The sequence below is a fragment of the Mchenga conophoros genome, linkage group LG13 (genome assembly GCF_057382185.1).
Source record: "Mchenga conophoros isolate Kocher_MC1m ecotype Shallow Benthic linkage group LG13, M_conophoros_male_GT1.1, whole genome shotgun sequence".
NCBI classification, from domain to species: Eukaryota; Metazoa; Chordata; class Actinopteri; order Cichliformes; family Cichlidae; genus Mchenga; species Mchenga conophoros.
Window position 1 is genome coordinate 20,262,057 of NC_140538.1, and position 23,170 is coordinate 20,285,226.

The window sequence follows — 23,170 nt, forward strand, 5'->3', positions numbered from 1 at the left end:
TTTGGCAGCGCCCCAGTTTTTCAGGCAGAGCAATCTAGTCGTTTCTAAAAGTGTTAGTCTGAAAAGCCCACTAAAGTTGAGGGTGCTTTACCGACTGTACTTTGGAGCAAACACTCACCATCCAGTGCGACTACCCAAAAAATGTGTGGCACCTCTGCAATGGCACGAGAGTAATCCAGAAGATTTTGTTTGGCAGCATAGTGAAATGGTTCAGGGGACTTTGTTGTAACTGGAGGTTTCCAGGTTTGATACTCACATGTGATATCCTTGAAGAACATAGTGTTGATTGAGTACTACATAAATAAAAGATCAAGGCTGTGGCAATATGATCAAGAAGCCAATCCCATATAAAACCCATCGTACAATTACTGTCACACATACTGTAAATATAATTTGGAATATTGATTAAAAAAGAGGAGAGCAGATGAACAGACTGAATGGATTACAAGCTGTAAATGGAGAAGCTTGGCTCGCTGGATAAGCAGAACTTAAAGAGAAACATAGCTAAGTGTAAACACTGCTGTGGTATAAACATCTGAATTCATCACTGTATGAAAACCTTAATTAGAACAAAACAACGAACAACTCGCCAGCTTCACCATGGTGACGGAAATAAATCCAAAGTAAGGCTTTAGGGACATTTGAATGCACAAGTGAGTTAGGTAAAGCAGGAAAATCAGGCGCATGTTAGTGCTGAATTCAATTCTGCAATAATACAACTTGCATATAATATAATGGAGTCATGTTTCTAATAATGAAAAGAAGTGATTAGAATGTGACAGATGTGTGTATATTATTTCTTCCTCACTTGAATGTAAACAACTTTCTACACTAGATTGCTAAATGAATCCAAATAAATTAAAAGATACTGTTGCCCAACATAATAGCATCCTTATAATAAAATGGGCTCATTGCTTTCTTGGCTATTCTCTGTAATACAGCGTGTTTATCCATTGTTTAACTTAACTAAAGTGAAGCTGAAATTAAAGCCATGTTGTTTCCATCCAGGTTTTCAGGTGGACTGCTTTCTAGAGCCAGAGCCATGATTTGCTTGTTAAGGTGGACTGCTCTCCTTTGGACTTTAAATTCCATTCCTTGCGCTTTGGGGATGGCAGTGAGCGAACAATCAGGTACATGGGTTTGTTGTCTGCAACGTTTTGCTCCTAACAGCATATTCCTTTTAACAAAATAAGATTATTGATGGTGATATTTTACGAATAAACTACTAGCTCTGGACTCTGATCTTTTATTAATGTCAATTTGAAGAAGATGTAGACAGAAATATTTAGACTCTATTATAATAATAGACATTTGTCTGTGTCCAAATCCATCTTCATCGGTTTTTGTTTGCAATGACTTTACTTGAATCCAAACTTTTGATTGATAAATATGTTACACAACAATCAAAATGCATAAAGCTGATCTCCATTTCATTTTTTGTGAAGTTGATGTAGCCACGTCTCTAAATTGGATCCGACACTCTCGTTTCTTCATTTTTTTTTAATGTTCTAGCAAAACTTTTAAAGATTAACAGAAAAAAACAACAACTTTTAACTGATTTTTCTGGTCTGATGTGTTTTTTCTCCTTAGGAAGTTTTTGCCTTAAAAAAATTACAAGAAATGCACAGTGGAAATTATTTCGTGATGGATTCACTGTCTTTTCTGTAATCCTAGTCAAAAGTGCTTCAAAATATAAATGAACATCTGCACCCAACACAAACAATTTCTCGGTTGCTTTCCCCTAGATGGCTCATGCCCCCCTCTGAGCGTAGAGGAACGCAGGTTTTCTGATGTTTTAGATCGTCCCCTGGAAATCACAGGTAGGTACCGAATGAACACAGTGGCTTTGTGGGGATGTAGACGTCGGCTTGTTCAAATCTAGTAACGCATTGTAATCCTGTCCCGCAGGATTTGATCTCACAGAAATGTTTCTTCTCCGAAAGGGAACAATCGCAGAAGACCTGCCATCATTTCGATTAGGAAGCAGTCCACTTATTAAGCCAACAAAGTAGGTAGCATTCACATCTGTGCTAGGGGTGCATGTGTGTGTACATTCTTCATTATTTATGTTCGCATTGTTCACTGGGAGAAAACCTCACAATACAACCATGCTATAAAAATGTGTGTCCAAGGCTATGATCAGTATTGAGCTGCAGGCTATTGCTCTCTGGCTCCTTCATGTGCTTATTTCTTATAACTCAAATATTGCAGGACCTTATGATATTTTACTGCTAATGTGTGTCTTTATTGTGGTGGCTATAATGAGAATTTGAGCTCGCTTTCTTGGATTTGGCTGAAGAAAATCTAAATAAAAATAAACAGTGTAGCCATAACTGAATTTCACAGAAGGCTTGAACTGATGCAACCCAGATACACCCTGCTCAGAGCAATAGTTCTATTTGCCTTGGCTAATAAGGGCAAGCAGTGAGGTGAGCTGGTAGATGGAGAATAATTTGAACAGAATTAATATATATTGCATTTTATTCTTGAAATCTCATAAGGGCAAAAACTGGGACATAAAGGAATGGGAAAAAAGTCCCAAGCTTGTATAATAAGACAGGAATATTAAAATGACTATGTAAATGACACATTCACTTACTGAAGACCTTTATTCCCCAGTCATCTGGCAGGGTCATGATGTGGCGTCACCTTGCTGCTGCTGATGTGACGTGTATAGTAGCATCATATTTTATAGAATTTATAAAAGCCTATTGCCCTTTTTACATTTGTATCACATGAGACCTGGGACATAAGTGAAAGCGCGATGGTTTGCATAACTTATACTGAGGTTTTAAAAATGAATCCTGAGATATTCATTGTTTTGTGTCCTCGGGTTGTAACAGTGAAAGAGAACACTTTGTCATTCTTCCAGGAGGGCAGGATATTTTTAGTATTTTTATATGCAACTGTAAACATTTACTGCCTCCCTCTCTCTCCCCCTCTCCCTCCTTGGCTGGGTGAAAAAAAATCTTTGAGCCAGGTGATTTGTGATCTGCTTCCCTGTTCAGTCAACCAGCTGAAAATACATTCACTTCAGCCCTTCACTCAGTCTGGGCCCATAGTGCAAGAAGATGCTGCCTCTCGGTGACGCTGCTGACAGTGGCATTGGTTATAGTGGCAGGACTGCGATCCCTCTCATATCCAATTATCTAAGTGCTTTGACAGGTGATACTGCATGTCAGCTGAGGAGGGAAAGCGAGGGCAATTGCACGAAGCAGGAGGCCCCAGTGCCCCTGCCACAGCCAGTAAAACATTGCTCACTCCTCTCGCAGCATATGCAGCAATAGATGCATAGATATGGCTGATGTTCTGCCCACTCCTTGGCACAATACACATTACGGTTCATAGATCACTGCTGACACGCTCGTGGAACATTTGTGTGAGGGAGCACATTTGCCCGGCAAAAAGCAACACATATTCATCCATAGAGTATTAAAGCAGAGTGTTGCAGTTGCTCCCAGCATTTTTATAGCTTATTTATGTCTGCTCTGGCTCTCTTTGGATCATATACTAACTTGTGTCTCACATCTGAAATGCATGTTGGTCTATGGACTACATTTTAAATATGTTTAAATGGTTCTCAACTGTCTGTCTTACATATTGTTGTACATAGTTTAGCAACTCAAGCTCTTCAAGCTTCAGTAGAATTTGCAATAGACTCCATTTTTGTGCTCAAATCGGAACCAAGTTCTGCTTTCGAGCAGGTACTGTAGCTTTTGTGGGGTGTTTTTGTTAACAATGCAAATCAAGCAAAACAGGAATTTAATCAGCACTTCTTTTTAATGTGACTGCAAAATCTTATAATGTAGCTTATGCTGAGATTTGTTTAGCAACCGACAGTTTTAGCAATTTGTAACTGTTGTGGCAGCTTATTCATCATACAGGCTTACTGTGGTCTACTAGTTTACTAGTTTATATTCTACCTGGGTTGCCAATAGGGAAGTTGCAGAGTGCCCTCTTTGCTTTAACATTAACTTGCTGTTTGGTTATGCAGAGCTATCAAAACCATGTAATTAGTAATTACTCCCATTTAGTACCTTTGCCCTACATGTAAATTGTGCTTTAAGCACAGCCATTGCATTAAACTTCTGACCAAGTGTCCATATGTTAGGATTTGGACGAGAAGCTGCTTCACTATTGCCACAACACCAAAAACGCCAAAGGATACTTCTGGGATGCCAGTGGCTTTGACACCATAGGAATGAGGATGAGCTCGTCTTACAAAACCTAGCTACCTTCGTGCACCTCAGCTGTACAAAGTAAAATGTCTATATTCTAGATCAAATCCATGCCAGTAAAAAAAACTCTTCTACCGAACGTAAACACATAAGGTGGGCTCACGTTGGGAAAAAGAAGTAATAGCCATTTGGCGCTTGAATGATGGATCTAGGGTAAAAACTGACACGGTAAAGTCAACTTTGAACTGCGCAGAGATTGAATGTCAGTGATAAGGACGCGAGCCAACTAGGCTTGCATTTGAGATTTGATTGTTTCAGCTGTAGCAATCTGATTCCTCTAGCTCAGTTTAAAGACTCTTCTTGGATAGGATTTATTACAAGGCAGGAGACTTAAGTCTCTTCCATAAGATTGCCTGCCAGAAAAGTGGTGTTGCTGTGATAATTCTGTCAAACCATTGTGTCAGCCAAGCAACGCAGACAGTCAAAAGCACGTTCCAAGAGTGGTGACAGTTTTCAGAAAGCACATGATCACTCCTTATAAAAATGGAATTAGCTCTGAGTGTAATTCTTGTGTCAGGGTGTTACTGTGCGTGATCTTGTGTGCTTCTCTTATTATGGTTGTGCACACACAAAACTATTGTAATGCTCTGAGGTGTTTTTCCTCTGCTCTCCCTTACTGCTATGGACGTTCCATTGCTTTGGCTTGAAACCAGACCCTACTTCTTCACACTGTAAAATACAAGCCTATAGTAAACAGTCATTATAAGGTTTGCATTGAAACGAAGATTTACTAATGAATGCGATCTGGAATGCATTTCTTTTTGTTCCAAAGTGTATTTCCCAATACAAATTATTTTTATTCAAATGGGACTTGTAAAAGAAAATGCTGGCAGGATCACTTACAGCATGTTGTGGAAGTGTTTTGCATGTGTACTAGGGAAATTGAATGCAAATCCTTCTAAGTCATGCAGAGTAGCACTTTCCCAAAGAATCAGACAAGCAGTGTCAAAACAAGTAACACAGAGCTCCACATTTGGCCACTTAACCACCGGGGCAGTCAACATGAGGTCAGGGTTGGCGTAATCACATACAGAGATTATAAAAAGCTGTTTTGGCTGTGAACCAGGAGAAATAAATGGAAATTTTCTTTCTTTTTTTTTTTTAAAATTCACTCATTATCACCTACTAAATCATGCCGAGTAGCATTTTACCAAATAATTAAACTGTGGTCAAGGTAACCAACCCTGAACTCCAGGTTTAGCCACTTAGCCATAGCAGTCAACACAATGTCATGACCTTTAACCCTCTAGCCTCTCAGAGAGAACTGTGCCAGCCCAGTGAAAGAACTTTGTGAAAAAGGGTGTAAAGTGTGGTACGAATAAGAATTCTCTTTTATTTTATGATGTTTCTTGCTCCTTAAAAATGATGTGTAATCCATTTAGTACAAATAGGTACTGTATGTGCAGCCTTAAAATGTTCTGCACTGCATTTATTTTCAGAATCTCACTTTTCTAAATTGCCACGTCACTTTTGATATTGAATTGCTGCTGAAATAATCCTTTAGCCCTTAGGCAACAAATGACCTTCCCAGTCCTCGGCCCCTCACGGAAGCATTTGATTTTTCAGGAGCTTTAACTTGGAGCATTTATCATTTTAGTCATGTACCGTGCACACCAAAAAAATCGCAAAGAATTCAAGGGACACAATAGAAGAGGGTAGGAAGCTCTGAGAGAATAGGAGATGATATATTGGAGTGAAAACTAATTTCCAACCTGTCTGAGGAAACACTCTCTCTCGCTTCCTCCCCCAGGCTGTGCTCTGCCTTCTCAATGACCTTATCATTGCATTATTATTATTTTTGCTGATCTTGATTTATTATGTTTATGCTCTTCCACTTTTGGCTGTTAATTTGAGTGTGGAGTTGGGTTATAGGTTATAGTATTTTGAAGGATATAATGTTTTTTGTTTTTTGTTTTTTTTAGCACAACGTATAAAATAGTGAAAGAGAGTGAGGGTGTGGGCTGAGCAATGAGTTAGTGAATAAGATGTAAATCATTTGGGAGTGGGTATGATTTGAAATATGATATTGTTTTTCTTATATATTCCAGTTTTTTTCTGTGTATTTTTCTTCTGCTGGAGGAAAGGAAAGGTGTGTTATTTGACTTTACAGAGTGGCTGAGGTCATAGACATAAACCCTCTGTAACTGTGCGTGTGCGTCGTATGTCAGCGAAGTAAAAGATTGACTTCTGTGACTTTGGATCAATGTCTATATGCTTTCATCCATCTGAGTGACAGGGAAGCCTGTATAAAATACATCAAGCTAAATGGAATTAAGTTTGTCAGGTTTATTTATGTGGATGTCTCTTCAGCAAGAGGATACTGAAATTATATTGATCACTGAAGCTGATTGGCTGGTTCATTATTCAGTCCCTGAAAGCTTTAAAGTGCCTTACATTCTGCACTGAAAAATTAAACCGGACACTGTTATTCAATTTTTTAAAATTATTTCAAAGTTAAATTTAATATTGGTGCTCTGTTGGAATGTAACTGTTCCTGATGTTCTTTTTAGACTGATATTTCCAAATGGGCTTCCAAGTGAGTACTCCCTTGTCTCCATCTGGCGGGTAAGAAGAACTACAAAAAAAGATCGGTGGTATCTTTGGCAGATATTTGATCAGTCAGGAGGCAGTCAGGTTAGTGCCAATATATATTTTAATTGTGTGTAATAGTTTGAGTATGTACACAGATATGGTGCGGTGACAGTCCTCTTCTTTACATCTCAGGTAAATGTTGTGGTTGACGGCGACAAGAAGGTGGTGGAGTTTTCTTTCCGGAGCCTGCTGAGGAACACTCTCCGCTACACTTTTAAAAGCCGTGACCTCCATGCCCTGTTTGATCGCCAGTGGCACAAGCTGAGCATTTCTGTACAGACCAACGCTGTCTCCATTTACATGGACTGCAAGCTAATAGAAAGAAGAGCGACTGACGAGAGGGCCAGCATCGACCCCAGTGGGCGCACACTGATCACAACACGAATAGAGGATGGACGGCCTGTAGATGTATGTCCCATGATAAACATGTGTGGAGCACGTTTTTTTTTCTCAACTGCAAATTTAGCAGTTTGTTATTCAATATGTTCACTTGTCCAATATGAAAGCACCCCTACTGCTTTCAAACAACATTCAAAACATGTGTCAGGTGCATCTTAATCAGTTTAAGTCTTCAGTTTTACACATGTTCATGACATACTCAACACATACAGTGCTGTGCAAAACTCTTGGGCCACTCCTCATTTCTTTATATTTTGTTCCCAGTGAGACAGGCTCGAGCAGTTTATCTTCAGCTATGCTAAATTACATACACAGCCACAAAGTGGCAAAAGGTCTTATGGAGTGATGAATCCAAATTTTAATTTTTGGGGTTCAAATTTATGGAGCAGGTTTGCAGAAAAGCAAATGTCTACAATCACTTGTAAAATATGGTGGAGGCTCTGTAAGGGTTTCAACCAGTAGTGTTGGGGATCTTGTCAAAACTGATGGAATCATGAACACAGAAAAGTACTGGGATGATATGAGATGATGTGGGATGATCTTGAATGAGAACATATTAAAAAGCAACCAACATCCAAAGAAGAGCTTTGTATGTCCTTCACGAAGCCTGGAGAATTATTCCTGAACAGTACTTCAACAAATTACTAGTAAGCTTGACTTCAGGCTGTGCTGAAGATTAAATAATAATAGTGGTGGTCATAGCAAATACTGACTCTCAAGCTCATTTGAATAATATGTTGCATTATAAACTATATTTCCACGTATGTTTGCACATTTTTTAATGAATCGCTGTACCTGTTTCCAATTTTCCTAGCGAAAACGAAAAAAGGAGGGGTGGCTCATAACTTTTCCACCATACTATAATAGATGGATGCTTCTACTGTAGTGTAAGCTTTTAATGTCCCCTTTTGAAAGCTTGTTTTTCGGCTGTCGGCACCTTGTTTTTTTAATCATTTGCATGAGAGGAGGGAGCCTTTTTTTTAGCTAACACTAGCAAGAATGGTTAGCAAGCTACATCTATAGACAATTGGGTTGCTATTAAACAAACAGATAAAATACATGAAATTCAATCAACAGAACTGGAGCAAAAACGTCTTGGACAGGCTTTTAGTAAAGTTTAACCACACAACAAGCCATATCATTTTTCAGATAAATGAATTAAAAATAATCTAAAGGCTACCAGCACCAGAAACAGTCCAGAGATCCAGTTACATCCACCTGTGTGAGTAGAGTTAGCAGACAACTAGCAGCCTAGTCTTCACCCACCTGTCACTTCAAGCAGCAGCAGCGCTTTTAATGCAAATGGGTGACCTATAAACAAAGTAACTCCTGTACAGCTTTTACAAAAGTGGGAAATTAGTTAAAAAGAGCATATTTATTCACTTTTATTCAATAATGCAGTACTGGAGAAGAAAAGTGTTTACTGTGCTGAGCAGTAACCATGTTTATTCATGTTTATTCAAGTCAGGCACTTTAGCGCTGGAGTCTGTTGGGTTGCTTTTGGAGTCAGCCTGAAGTGACTATTCAGTGAACTGCATTTGTTGGCACTTCCGCATTGGCTTCATTTTTCAGCCCCGGAGGTGGCCAAAGTGCCAAAAACAACAAAAGGTCACCTTGCCATTAGGTCAGCCGTGCCTCTGGATAGACCTTGGCTTAAGAAGGATTAACAGCTGACTTTTTATCCTTTGTGACTGATAATAGTATGAGTAACACCTCAAAAAAACCAACAACATAGGTTTCAAATTCTCCTCTGAACCAGTTGCAAGTCATGCGGAAGTTGAAGCTTTTTAAAAATATATGTTATGTTTTTAATGTGGTGCTTTGGAGATGTTTTGCAGGCGACAGGAGTTGCAGCGTTGGGACATTATGGCTACAGTAGCTGACAAGTGAACAAATTGTGCTGTCTGAGCCAGTGAAGTGTAGACATTTGTCAGTTAAAAGAGGAGCATGACGAGATGACGAAACTGTTGAATAATGCTGTGATTGTCTCCACAGATTGAACTGAAACAATTTCTAATCTACTGTGACCCTTACATAGCTGAGCTGGAAAACTGCTGTGAGCTCCAGGACCCAAAGGTAAAACGCTTTAACGCCTCAGAAAACAACTGAATTTACTATTATTATTATTTTTATTTACAATAAAGACCAAGAGGTAATGAGCTGTAAAAAAAAGACATTTGTGTTTTGTTATGCATTTCACAAGTAAGAAAATAAATTAGGTTACTTTTTTTCTTTAAAAAGTGAAAGACATTTAAGCTTCTTGGTAATCGTGTGCCACATACTGTACGGCTCAACTTTAACCATTACATAAAAGTGTAAGAAGATTTTTGTGTCATCCAAAAGAACGCCTGGCCCCAGTTAGAAATGAAATAAGATAGAACTTCTATCATCATAAAATCATTAAGAGCTAATGTTACGGTGATTCCAAATGGAGACGTGACCTTTGAACTCTTGTCATTGCATCTCTCCCTAAGCATCCTGCCATGTCAGTGTAAAGTTACTCTTAGAGAATTCTCACAACCTTGAGAAGCGCTAATGACAGGTTGTAAGCTTCACATAAGCATAAAAAGGTTGTCTGGGTTAAGTGTGCTGCACGTGACAGTGGCTTGATTTTTTTTTTGCCCTGAAGCAAGAACACAAAGGAAAGCGTCTAAGTAGTGAAATTTCTGTATTGATCCAGTGTGGAGCCGAGAGGACATTTAATGGGACTGCCCCTCCCCTGGTTACAGCTCAGATCCCCTTGATGCTGTCTCAGCCAGCCCCACAGTCCATTGACAGATGTCACTGTCCAGCTGAAAAGGTACACTCAATTCAACCCAGCAGGGGCTTCTAATTGAGTGAATGTAATGGCTGCTGAAACTGAGCCAGCCTTTGATTTGACGCCACGTGTACTCAATCCGATATGGGCATTCTAGAGACATTTAAACACCATTTATATCAAAAACTATTTTTCTGCAATGCCAACCAAACACATTACAGTCTAAATGTATTTACAAATGCAGCTATAATTCTCCCAAGCATGGCAAATATGCACTGTGCAATAGATCTGTGAAGCTGTAAGGAATTCTTTCACCTGCAGATATTAATGTTGCCTTCAATAACAAACTAAGACGGTACAGCCGCAAGGTGATGTCTTTTATCAGTGGAAATAGATGTGAGATACTGGAATATACTCGGATAGTAAAAAAAAAAGAAGATTATATTTTTAAGTAACATATGACTAAAAACATCATTGCTTACTGCAGGTGCAGTATATTACTTGTATTTTTTTACTGGCAAAACAGAAGCAATATTTCTGTTATTTCAAATGCAGTTATGGTCCGATGCTTATACACACTCATCATGCACGTGAATGTCGTGGTAATTTGGGGCTTTTTAAATTTCTTTGAATTGTTCTTTTTCCAAGTTGGAATAACTGTACAACATATATCTTTAATCACTTAAAAAAACAAGAATTTGGTGCATAAGTTTCAGTTTATTTTGGATTTTCTTTCATCCACATAAGGTGAAAAGTATACATACAAGCTCAAATATATAAATATATTCGCAAAACACTAATCTGGATTAGTTGGTGCTTACAGTGTCTTTTGACTTGACAAAGCCAAGTCCTATTGACATCTTACTAATAGTGTGATTGATTACAACTGGTAGTTTCTCTTTGCCAGCATAAAAAAACTGACGAATATCACAAAAATGGGAAAGTCCAAGGTTTTGGATAAAGCCGGCTAACATTAAGGTCGAGGAATGGCTTCACAACAAAATCTACCTAAACACTATGTCTGTGCCAGGATATCAACCACTTTAAATGTACTCTACCAGTTCTGCCAAGAAGAGTGGTCAAATAACCAGTCAGGATTCTGCCAAAAGCACCTGGTTGAGGTGCAACTTCCTAAGGGAAATTTAATCACATTTTAGTGGGTGTGTATGGATATTTGAGGCTGTGTGTAGGCTCTGACCCTGTGTGAATTGGAGAAAATCCAAAATAAATTCAAACTTTTGCACCCAATTGTTCTTTTTTTAAAGTCATTAAAGATGTATGCTGCACAATTCTTCCACCCTGGTAAAAAGAAAATTTCGAAGAAATCATTAAAAGCCCAGTATTACCATGGGATTCGTACCCACGATGTGTGTAAGTAAACAGCTGACTGCAACTGTATGTTAAAAGATTCATGCTGTTGATATAAATGTGTCTACGTATAGTTTCAGTCCTGCATGTTATGTGTGCACAGGCTGGTCTTCCAGGCGTAGCTGGACTGCCAGGACAAAAAGGAGATAAAGGGGAAAAGGTAAGGGCCAGATTTTTAGTGCTTTTTGGTAAATGTGTTTGTCTTGACATCTATTCAAGGGAAAATGGAGTTGTTCAGGAAATGTTAGTGATTTCACAGAAGTCTCAACTTGATCTTGTCAGCATTGTGTTCAGCACCTTTATTGCAAATGACCATAGTTTTGTTCTCAGATACTCTTAGCTGCAGCTCTGGGTTTGCTTTCTGGGCAGTGTTGCTGGTTTTCCAGGACAGCTACAAGGTCTAAATGTCAAGAAAGACAGAAAGGCCCCGTAGGACGCATTTATACTTCATTGTTAGAGGAAGAGAAATAGAGCTTTCTTTCAGCAGGGAAATATCTATATTGGAATGCCTAGCAAAGTCCATGTTCTGCAATCAAGGTCCTTTGGAGAGGCTACTGTGCAATTATCTGCAAGCATTCACATTTTCTCCCAAATATCCCAAGCAGTGTGAATTGGTAAATCATACATTTGTTCAATCACTTGAAAATTGGTGTAGTTTAAAAAAAAGATTCATGACAGCTCAATAGACAAGTGGAAATGTAAATTGTAAATGCCCAGTCACTGAAAATTGTGGGTGTCGCGTCAGTTGGAGGACAAGAAAAACATGAAGGAACCATCAAATACCGAGACAAAAAGTGTTATTATTCCCTAGACAAATCACATTGTTTGGAGAGTCAAATCCCCTTTTAGCTGCCTGTACAAGGTTAAAAAGTGACAAAAGGGAGAAAGCTCTGAATGAAAAGAATTCACAGGGACGAGCAGGTGGTGGTACTGTACGCCTGATAAGACTATATGGCTTTTGGGGGTCAGTATCCTAATTACCATGATGTGGCTGTGGGATTAAGATATGTAGGATGACTGTAAGAGTTTTTGTTCCGTGAAAACCAGTCATTTCTGCAAGGCACAAAAGCATCATTTTAAATCATTTATACCTTTAGCATCCAACTCTGGAATTTGTAATCGGGCTTTTTTGAGCTTTCTACACCGTGAGTTGTTACTGCTGCTAAAGAGGCATCGTGATTAGTGCTGGTAATCCTTTGAACAGCACCAAAAATGTACTGCCTGTGTGCAAGCATATGATTATAGATTGTTTTTCTTTCTAGCAGAGTAAAAAGGACTATATTTCGTCACTTTTGCATGCCAGTTGTCACAATGTCACTGAAAATCTGGAGACACTGAACATCTGTAATTGTTAGAACAGATACATAACAAATAATAAAGACATGGATGCTTAATCCTTTTAACTTTTTTAGCTTTTTATTTTGTTAGCTGATGTTTAAAATAGGCAGCGATCATTTTAAATATCATTTTTAAACTAGCTTTGTTTAAGAAAGAAAGAAAGAAGCAAAGGAAAACAGGTTGCTCTAATCAAATACGTTGATGTGCTATAATTGGCCTCTAATGATTCTTAAATGACCCAGCAGAGATCGGTTCTCAAGCTGTAATGTGTCTGTGCATTTGGAATGTGGTTGAAGTGCTGGTGATTAATTAGTTTCTGGTAATTGGTGTGGGTATTTAAAGTGGGTAAAATATAACAGGCTGCTGGTTCAGTTTGCAGTATAGCAGGCACTGTGCAAGTTGTCAGTGCTTTTGTTACATCAAAAAATAGCCATTTAATGTCCCAGTAAGTGTTAACCTGGTACCTAAACGATGTCCAAATAGCACTTTAGCACATATCTTTTATCTGTCTACAAATAAACCAACAATAATTTGAACATGCTTCTCACCCAGGGCCCTTCCTTTTTTATTGTTATTATTTTTCTGCAGGCCACATCGTGCGCTATGACTCAGTTACTCATACTGTTAACACCTGAAATCTAATTTCAGGTTTTCAACAAATCAATACTTGGCAAGATTTGTTTACTGACTGAACAACAAAATTTATAACAAATCCTATTACTGGCTTGAACACTAAATCAATGGCGTTAAGCAAAGACATGATCAGGGGCCACACATTCATGACTAAGCCATCTCGTTCAATCAGTTAACACACCACCGGTATTAAAAGCAGAAGCTAAAAAGAACCCTGGTGATTTTTTGGTAGTTATATTAGACCAGCTGTTGCGACTGCTGATCAGATAAATGTGATTTTGCTGCCACATTGAATAGAAACTTATACATGAGCTAAACTAAGAGCTAGGCACACTTCATTTACATTTCTAATATAGTTCTATTTTCACCTTTTTTTCTTGATCTTTTTATTCACCTCTTCAATCACTTTTTATTCATGCTATGATGTAGTAAATTAGCTGCTCAAAGTGCAGAACACACAAAAACCATCCATCCAGCCACTCTCTTATGCTTATCTAATTCAGGGACGGGGGAGCTGGTGCCTTTCCCCGCTCCTGTAGGGTGAGTGCTGGGGTACACACTGACAGCTTTCTAGTGTGACACAGAGCTACAAAAATCATTTTCAATAAAAATATAATCTGCAATTCAAGTTGAATACTTGTTCATATGCAGATGACAATTGAAATCAATACTTCAGCTATAGCAGCATGAAACCATCTGTGTACTGACAGTAAGATACACACACTGGACACTTTATTAGGTATACCTGTTCATCCACTTAATGATGCAAAAATCTAATCAGCTGATGACATGGCAGCAACATGGCAGATCAGTGTATTTAGGTGTGCAGACATGGTCAACACAGCCTGTTGTTAGAACTTAATTATAAGAATGGGGAAGAAAGGTGGTTTAATTTACTTTGAATGTTGTTGATTTGAGAGATCTGGTCGGTAGTGCCAAACAGGCAGAACCTGCTCATCTGCTGGGATTTTAAATCCTGTAAACCCTTAAAAAATTATAGGATTTGTGAGGAATGGTCTGAAAAAGAGAAAATGTCAAGTATGCAGCTATTCTGTGGATCAAAATGCCTTGGTGATCTCACAAGTCAAAGGAGCATAGCCAGAGTGCTTTAAGCTGACCAGCCAGTGTGTGCAGAAGAGCATCTCTGAACTGTCTGAAGTTACGTTGAAGCAGATGGGCGACATCATCAGAAGACCACACTGGGGACCACTCAACTAAAAAAGAGAAAAACTGAGACTACAATTCACATGGGGTCACCCAGAATCAGAAAATAGAAGATATAAAAAATGTCACCTGGTCTAATAAGTTTCTGTTGCAACATTTGGAAAATTGTCAGAATTTGGAATAACTAACTTAAAGCATGGATCCATCCTGCCTTTTATCAATGGTTCAGGCTGGTGATGAATGGAGAATATTTTCTTGGTACATTTTCAGCCCCAGATAGGCATCATTTTTGCTGACCATATCCACAGTGTACCCATCTTCTGATGGCTGCTTCCAGCAGTATAATGTGCAATATCACAAAGCTTAGATTATCTCAAACTGGTTTCTTGAACATACCAATGAATTCTCTATACTCGAATGTACTTAAAGTGCCTCCACAGTCACCAGATGTCATTCCAATAGAGTACCTTTGAGATGTGGTAAAGCAAGAGAGTCACATCATGGATGTGTAGCCAACAAATCTGCAACAACAGTGTGATGCCATCGTGTCAATATGGACAAAAATCTATGTTAAAGTTTTCCATTGTGCTGTTAGATTGATACTGTGAAGAATTAAGGCTTTTCTGAAGGCACAAGGGTCCAACCCAGTACTAACACTGGGTAGCTAATAAAGCTGCCAGTGAGCATATACTAATGTAGCTAATTTGGCGTTTTAATTAGTCCACAAACCACACATTGAAAGATGATCAATAGTTTTGGTCACCCAATTGTGAAACTGTAAGAGTTATGATTTTGATTTGTCAGGCTGATCTACATGTGATGTCAAACAGTGTAGGCTGTATTCTATTCACTGACAGTAGCTAACCTTTCTACACAAGTGGCAGTTTGTTCTTATAATATTAATTATGCTTTGATAGTCAGTCATTTATTTATTTATTTTATCTTATTTACACTGGCCTTGTTGTAGATTCATCTGTGTGGTATATTATGGTAGCATTTCACTTCTTCTACGTTATATTTAATTCTCATTGATCCCTGAGTTTCTAAGGCCAGTTTCTACCTGTTTCTCCCTGGTGGAGTGGACTTACAGGCGCTAGATGTTTAGAAGAGCTGAAGGTTTGCGTTGTCAGACCACATTCAGGATGCTTTCTGAGAATCATTTCTGTACAAACTCAAAATCCAATTTACAAAAATCTATTTTAAGTTAAGCCAACATTTAGAACTTCCATTTGTTATGAGATAGAGTAGGGTGTGTGTTTCAGTGTGCGATTTTTCACAAGCAATGGGGCAGTGTTTGTGCAGTCTGAGCCATCATAGTTCATTTTGCGCAGTGGAGGGCTTTGCCTGCTTCAAAGGTCCAGAATGATTTTCATTATGGAAACCTAAAGGAAGCGAGGGAGAAATGCAAGTGTTGAAGAGATGTAGCTACCAACTTACAAATCCTTGGCTCCAGAGCTTCAGTCTTAAGAGACATCATTACTTATGACTTGTGCATATCTGTAAAACTGCATAAATGTTCACCAAACTAATTTTTTAGGGGCTTTTAAAATGTAAAAGTACCTTTCCCTAAGCAATTTATTTTCTGCTTTTTTGTTACGTGCACAACGATACACCGCATACTGTTTAAGGGGGGGGGGGGGGGGGGGACTGCTGCTTCGTGTGATGCCACCACACTCAATTAAATTATTATCTGCTCTTAAGTGTTAGACGGCTTATTATATTTCATCTCGCCAGCTGTTTTCCTATTATATTATTTGCTTGTTCCTATATATAACACTACAAAGTTGGTGCCATGAAAGTAAATTGTTTTGTGTATGGAGGTACAACATTTACACATCATGCCACTTGATGTAAAGACTTGCATACAGGATACCTTTGTGTTTCTGTCCTTTTAACACAAGCTTCTCCGTCCTGATTGTTGCCTCTGACAGGATTTTGTAAGGAATCTTTAGCTCCTCCATGATTACAGATAGGAATTTATGTTCAGATCATGGGAAAATGGACAAATTATGTAAGGAATTATACATTAGTATACTAAAAACTAGACCTATAGGTTTCTTAAACGCTTTGTTTAGTTTGGCAAGACCCACATGTTGCTGTCATATTGCTAGCCCAGTATTCATGGGACAGTTAAACAATGAGAAACTCTGATTTATATTACAATACATTTAACAAGGGGTAACAAAGTCATATAAAACTCTGTTATTGAGGTAATCTTATAAGACTTGAGAATCTCCTTCTGTATAAGATTAAAAATAGTCCGAGTATACTTACTAACAATTTAGATTGACTTTGTAGAGATTAATCAAAGACATCTGGGCAATTTAGAGCATTTAAACAACCAAAATGAGAAGTGCAGGCCAATCATCGTGACCTACACAGAGGGTTTCTTGGGAAAATGGGTGGGGATTACTTTTGCTGTGTTACTCTGACAGAAAGTACTATCCCGCATTACAGTGAGAGTTTGATGGAGGATTCTAATGCAGTGCAAAGGGATTAAACTGCTATGATTAATCCAGAATCCCTCAGGAAATTAAACAGATAAGTAGTGGGTTATAAGAATGCAGCTTACTTGAAAGGAAATCCATTTTCTATGGCCTTGCACATAAACCCTGGTATTACTAGATTTACAGCTCCTGCATGTACTTGCTCAAAAAATAAATAAATAAATAAAACAGAGGCGTAATGGCGAAATTAAAACTTCTTTCCCTTTTACAATACCCATAATTTGTTTTGCACCATTTACAATTCTCATGCCCTTATGGCTTGTGTTTTCAATTAGTACCCCCTAATTCAATTTATACCCATTCTACCTCTAAAGTGAGTTATAATAGGAATTTCACTCAAGATGGTTTATTATTTCACTAACACTTTGATTGGCTGTCAAAACCTTTCATTGCTCCTATTGTAATAATAAGTGTTGTACTATTATTAGCTTTTTAAAAGGTTCGTGTCAGTGGGTGAAAAGAAAACTTTAGTGGGTGAAGAATGAATGGCTGACAGCATTGTGAAATATACATACCACGGACAATGCATGAATGTCTCGCGTCTAATATGAATGCTTAACATGCTACAATTGTTCACATGACCAGTGAATTATCAAATGTTTTGTATTTTTAAAAGGTAGAGTGGACATGCTCAGAATAATGGATGCAATAATAAGGCTCATCGTTTATCCTCCAGCCTAGAAAGCAATTCATTTGTTAAGTTAGCAACATTTTCTTGTACTTTCCAAACAAACCTATTGAGAGCCAGCAAACAGGGCTCGTAATGAAGATGTCACAATGAATGGACATTATGCTTAATTAGATTCTTAGCTTGCAGCATGTTCTACATTTGCTTAATTTGCTAAATAACAGTCCAGCCTCTCCTCTCAGCAGCACTGCGGACAGTACCTCTTTCTTTTATCCTCTCTCCAGTCTGTCTTTACTGTCTATAAAAGTATATCCCTTAAGACACTTAAACTTCTCTTCCTTTTTTGCCCTGTCTTGTCTAACTTTCTAAAAATAATACAGTTATTAAAACAATATGATGACTCCTAATGGGGTTCAGATATGCACGTTCCAGTTGTTGAGAAACAGTATCCTGATCTGCAGCTGCTGAGGTCCTGTGTCAGCAAGAACTCTTGGAGCAGCTGTAGGAGCGAGATCGTTGTTGAAATGACAAGTGTTCATAAAGCTATTCACTAATGTGTGAACGAGAGACCTTTCACTAACAGGTCCCTGTGTTGTTCCTGTTGCAGGGGAACACAGGGGAGGCTGGGCCTACAGGAAACGGAGGACCCAAGGTAGGTCACTCGCTGAATGACTTACAAAGCTAACACTCCTCAGTGTTGCTTTGCCCTCACACTTGTGACTAAGGCTTTGAGGAACGCGGGCTCTACGTTTTGTTTTTTTTAAAGATATGTTTTAGTTACAAATTGAGTTAGTGTTGCTGTATGGTATACAGATGCTTAAATAGCAGATGGCTCTTTTGATTAAGTGATTTATGGAATCTGTCAGTGCCCCTCTCTGAGATTATTTTCTAACATTATTGGGTTGATTTACTGGCCTGCTTGTGGTGACCTCATCAGAGCAACACAGAAAACAAAGCAATATCAAAATCGAATGAAATATAAAGGTGCCTGCTCAGTACGGCTACCGCTATCCAGTTCCAACCAAGTTCAGGTCCAACCAGCGGCATTTCTAGCTTGGTTGTGTGCCCCCACCGGACATAGTTGGCAGTTTTCCCGAGTGGGACGCCAGCGAGAGATCATGTCCTTGCCACTGCACTCGAAATCCCGGCTAGATGTTTGGGCTGTCTGTCCTGAGAAGATGTCTTGCATGCGTGAGCCTCAGTTGCACCTTCTTAATGAAGTCCTTCACTGTTGAGTGAAAAACAAGTGACTTGAATAACTTGATGCGCATTTGTGAAAACATGTAATTATGTACAGCCTCCCTGAGTAAAAATTAGGACTCAAGAGTGACAAGCAATTCACAGGAAACTTCAGAGGGCAAGAAAAATGCAGATATCTTTCATATGACATATCAGATTGACGCAGCACTTGTTTTGTTCTTTACTAGTCCAGTCTCGTTCCTGATAGTGTTGAGAAAATTACCGTATTTGCAATTTATGTCACTGCAGTTGCTATTTATTCCCTTGCATATTGCGTTGTGTGATATTGTCATCAGTTAGGTTGTTGACTATCAAATGTGGCATCTCAGATGCATGTGTTAATCTCCTCTGCTTTGGGAGGCCAGCCAACTACTTACAGTAATGCTGGTACAAGGGTGTTGTCTCTATATCTTACACTGAGAATACCTTGCAGTATATCATGGAGTGGAAAGAGGGGGTGTGGGATTTTGATTCTATTCTCAGAAAAACACAGCTAATGCATAACAAGACAAGAAAAACACACATATATCCACCAGATACTACATTGAATTTAGGGATCGATTTTACCGAAGATCGTTGTGGAAGCTGTTTATGCATCGTCAGTAAACAGGATTATTCCTGAATGTGGAATATGGCTTAATCCTGGATCTATATCCGTTAAGCTCACTGTGGGACGACTTATTTGCTCGGGAACCTTGATTTGTGAAATAAGGTATAGCACTTAATGGCACGGCTCTCTCCACTTGTACAGGAGCCAGCAAAAGCAATTTTGTTACACAACAGTGCACAAGAAAAGCACCAGCCGTAGCAGTAGTATTGATAAAGATGCTAATGCACAGTGCCATGTATTGAAGTGTTTTGTAGCTTTGCTCAGTTTTGCATCAATAAGGTTTCTTCCTGACCCAGACATATTTTACTGAAACCTGTGTGTGTGGACTATTGTTATACTCGCCTTTCATCCATCTGTGGGCATCCAGTATGTGCATATGCTCTATACATGCTGCGTGTTCGGAGATGTCTACAGATGGCTGTGGGCACTTTTAGCTAAGACACACAGATTTTCAGACTCTTTTGGTCGTCTTAATGTGAGAACAACAATTCCTGCAGCTGTTGGCATTATAAAAGTAATGATATGGTTGCCCTTGGACACTGTAATACTGCAGTTTGCTTGAGCTTTATGGGCCAGCTGAGGTCATTAAACTGTATAGGTTACACTTTCATAAGAGGTTCCAAGACAGCTCACACATTTCTGGCACAGTTCTCCGAAATCACTGGCTGGGCAGCCTGAGAAGAATCACTGATCAGAAAGATATTTGTGGAAATAAGCCCCTAACAGCTTTTTTACTGACTACAAATAATCCCACACATGTTATAGACTTTCCTGAAGCAGAAATGCTGCAGGGAGCTTAATAGCAAATGATACTGCATGTGACTCCTGGATGTGTGGTGTGTGTGGTCTTTCTTCTCCTTAATAAATTCTTGTGTGTTTTTCTGCTGCCATCGCCAAGATCCTTAACTTAGATTCTTAGAACTTCTTTGAAGTTCAGTATTTAACTTTATTCCTTTTTTTTGCCTGTTTGTATTCATGTGAGTGTATTAACATCCACACAATAACTCCAGAGCAGCACATGATAAATATCATACACCACCCAGTGCATCTGTACAGTGGTGTAATTAGTGTGGCGTCCCTTGGGGAAGGAGAGGGGTGGACCTTATACTTACATTTTTATAGGGATAAATGAAAGCACTATAACTCTTTAATGATTTAATTAAAAGTATTTGTGGACTAATGTGTTCCCTAGCTTATGCAATAAATGTCTCATCAGCCACTTATGAAACACTAAAAACTTTTAAAAGCTAACATCTTTTTTGAGCCTCCATGTGTCTCCTTAACCCTACTTTAGCACCGCTGGGTGTCAGAGTGGGGGAAAAAAAGATGAAAGCATAAACTTTTCAAGGGTCTTTTCTGCACCTTTTAACTTTCAGTCTTGTCATTGCAGGGGGAACTTGGATCAGAAGGGCAAAAGGGAATCGATGGAGAGAAAGTAAGTACCACTATCTTCAGCAGACATATATTCCATACCTAGCACATCAACCAGGTCTGGTTTCGTCAGGGAATCAATTCTTATAGGCTTTTCATTTTCTGTGTGATGACCTGGGGGTAGGAGCGCAGCAGAGTTTTTCTGTGTGGCTGTTTTCAGGTGCTTGTCATATCTGAAGCAGAGCAAGGAGTGCTCTAGCCGACATTGTCCTTCTGCAGTGAAATTAATTGATATGCTGCCATAGGCTTGACATACTAATGGACTAAACTCATTTCCCAAATTACTGTAAGCCCTTTCTGTGTCATTTTAGGTTACATTTTATTGCATGCTCTTAAATCTGGCTGCAGTGATTAGACTAATGTATGTAATATACACTCTGATAAGGCGCACTATTAAATGATAATTGTTTTGAATACATATCCATTCGAAAGAAACAACAACAGCACCACTTAGATCTTATTAAGCGTTTTTAGCCACAAGCAAATCTGTTTTCCTTCCTTTAAAGCATAAATTAAATGAAAGCGTGTTTTTTTTTCCCTTTTTTTTCTCTCGCTTTGTTGTTTTTTGCTATACTGCTTTTGTTTGCTCACATAGCACAATCTCAGTAGATGTACTGAAAGCTGTGCAGATGGTCAGTTTAAAGTAGCTTAATAAAGGGACTTCTTTTCATCACCATCTCCCACTTGAGTCAACAAACAGCTGCCACAGAAATCAGCCTCCCTGCAGGCTGCGGACCCGTGATCTGCCATATAACAGAGAGAGAAAGTGGATAAAAAAAAAAAAACCGGATAAACATGAGTGTGCGCAGCCAAAAGAGTATTTACTGATTTAATCCAGTAGAATTACCTCCCTGTTTCTTGTAAGTTCTCAGACTGTCAGACACCGATGCGATGGTGCACGCTGCTCCTGATTTAAGGAGAAAAACACAGTGTTGTGTGGTTGGATGCCATACAGTAAACCTGAAAAAAAACCATCTACTGTTTATATTATTTCCTAAGAAATTTTTAAAGAAGTGGTTCAAATAGGAAGGATTGGCTTTGACGAGATAGTCTGTTTTGTCCCTTTTGGAACTGACATCGCTATCGGCTGTTTGAAAAGTGCAGTGAGCTGCTACATTGACAGGATTGGACCAAGGGTCTGCTGAGAGGCGATCCTGCTCCCCTCTGCTCGCTCTTTCTCTGGGTGGCAGGCGTCATTGTTAGTGGTGCTCAGTCATAAACTACTCTGCCACTAGTTTGGTGTGAGGATATATGTTTTCCTAGAGAAGTGACTTGTTTTGATCTTTGTGCATCCCTAGGCGCCGGGGCTTTCTTCGGTCATGCTCAAATGGCTTTTCATGCGTGTGCTGAAGGGATTTATTATACTGTGCCCTACTTCCTTGAGTGATTTGAAACAAAGAAAAAGTTGAGAAATTGAGGTCCTATTTGTGAAGCATTGCTTCTAGCAGGCGTGTTGGTCCAGCATCTCAGATGCCCATTATAGATAATAACGTATGGATCCTGGACGTGCTTAGCCTAGCTTAGCTTGAAGACAGCTGTTCTAGCTAAATCAAAAGTGAAAAAGAAGATACGAGTCTGACCTGCTGTATCTTGTTATCTGGCAAGCTTGCCGCTAGTACATCCAAGAGGCACCTGGGGTTTGCCTTTGAGCTGAGGTCCGTAAACATGTTTTGGACCCGTCTTTGTAGAAAATCACAGAAATGACACTGACATCTATCTTTTCATCTGATGCTGGGAGAGGAAAACAAGTCTATTTTCCCAAAATGTCAGCGCGTTCCTTAGAGAACAGCAAATTTCTGGAGTGTATAGAGAACTTATTCTGCAGTGGATACAGCTTTAAATCAAGCCAAATGCCTTAAGTATTTATTTTTAATTAAGTGATAACAGTTTTATTTACTAAATTGCTTTTTTTCTGCCCCACTTTACTTAAACTTACAAATTTGTGCTAGAAAGCTAGGATCTCGATTCCTTGCACAAGAAATTTTGGGGCACTGCTGTAGCCACATCCTTTAACATACTATATCATCACCCTTGAAACGACATTTCTTCCTCCTGCACCACCAGCTGACGAGCAGTTGTTTTAAGCTGAGATTTTTACCAATTCAATCGGCGTGCTCTGAAATGGCTACTAGCTCATCATCTGTAATTATTGCAGCATAGATAACAACAGAATAAGCTTTCAAACTTGGTGCTGAAGACAGCAGTGAGTGACACTGAACCAGAATAGCAATGCTGAGTGTCATTAAAGCAAGACAATAAGCTGGG

The 23,170-nt window shown here is 38.9% G+C and overlaps 1 protein-coding gene across 5 annotated transcripts in view; it reads left to right on the forward strand.

Moving 5' to 3' along the window:
- Window positions 1-23,170, forward strand: part of LOC146561219 (uncharacterized) — a 106,492-nt gene that overhangs the window by 1,957 nt on the left and 81,365 nt on the right. For 4 of the 5 annotated variants that reach the window (XR_014894849.1, XM_085297105.1, XM_085297104.1 and 1 more), the window contains exons 2-11: window positions 1,009-1,130; window positions 1,746-1,820; window positions 1,909-2,008; window positions 6,749-6,872; window positions 6,963-7,238; window positions 9,225-9,305; window positions 9,910-10,029; window positions 11,459-11,515; window positions 18,233-18,277; window positions 20,865-20,909. Coding sequence is in view for 4 of the 5 variants with exons in the window: in XM_085297105.1 (XP_085153231.1) it covers window positions 1,043-1,130; window positions 1,746-1,820; window positions 1,909-2,008; window positions 6,749-6,872; window positions 6,963-7,238; window positions 9,225-9,305; window positions 9,910-10,029; window positions 11,459-11,515; window positions 18,233-18,277; window positions 20,865-20,909 (1,011 nt within the window). In the remaining variant the exon portion in view is untranslated. The remainder of the gene's footprint in view (window positions 1-1,008; window positions 1,131-1,745; window positions 1,821-1,908; window positions 2,009-6,748; window positions 6,873-6,962; window positions 7,239-9,224; window positions 9,306-9,909; window positions 10,030-11,458; window positions 11,516-18,232; window positions 18,278-20,864; window positions 20,910-23,170) is intronic. The other variant, XM_085297107.1, reaches the window with a different exon arrangement.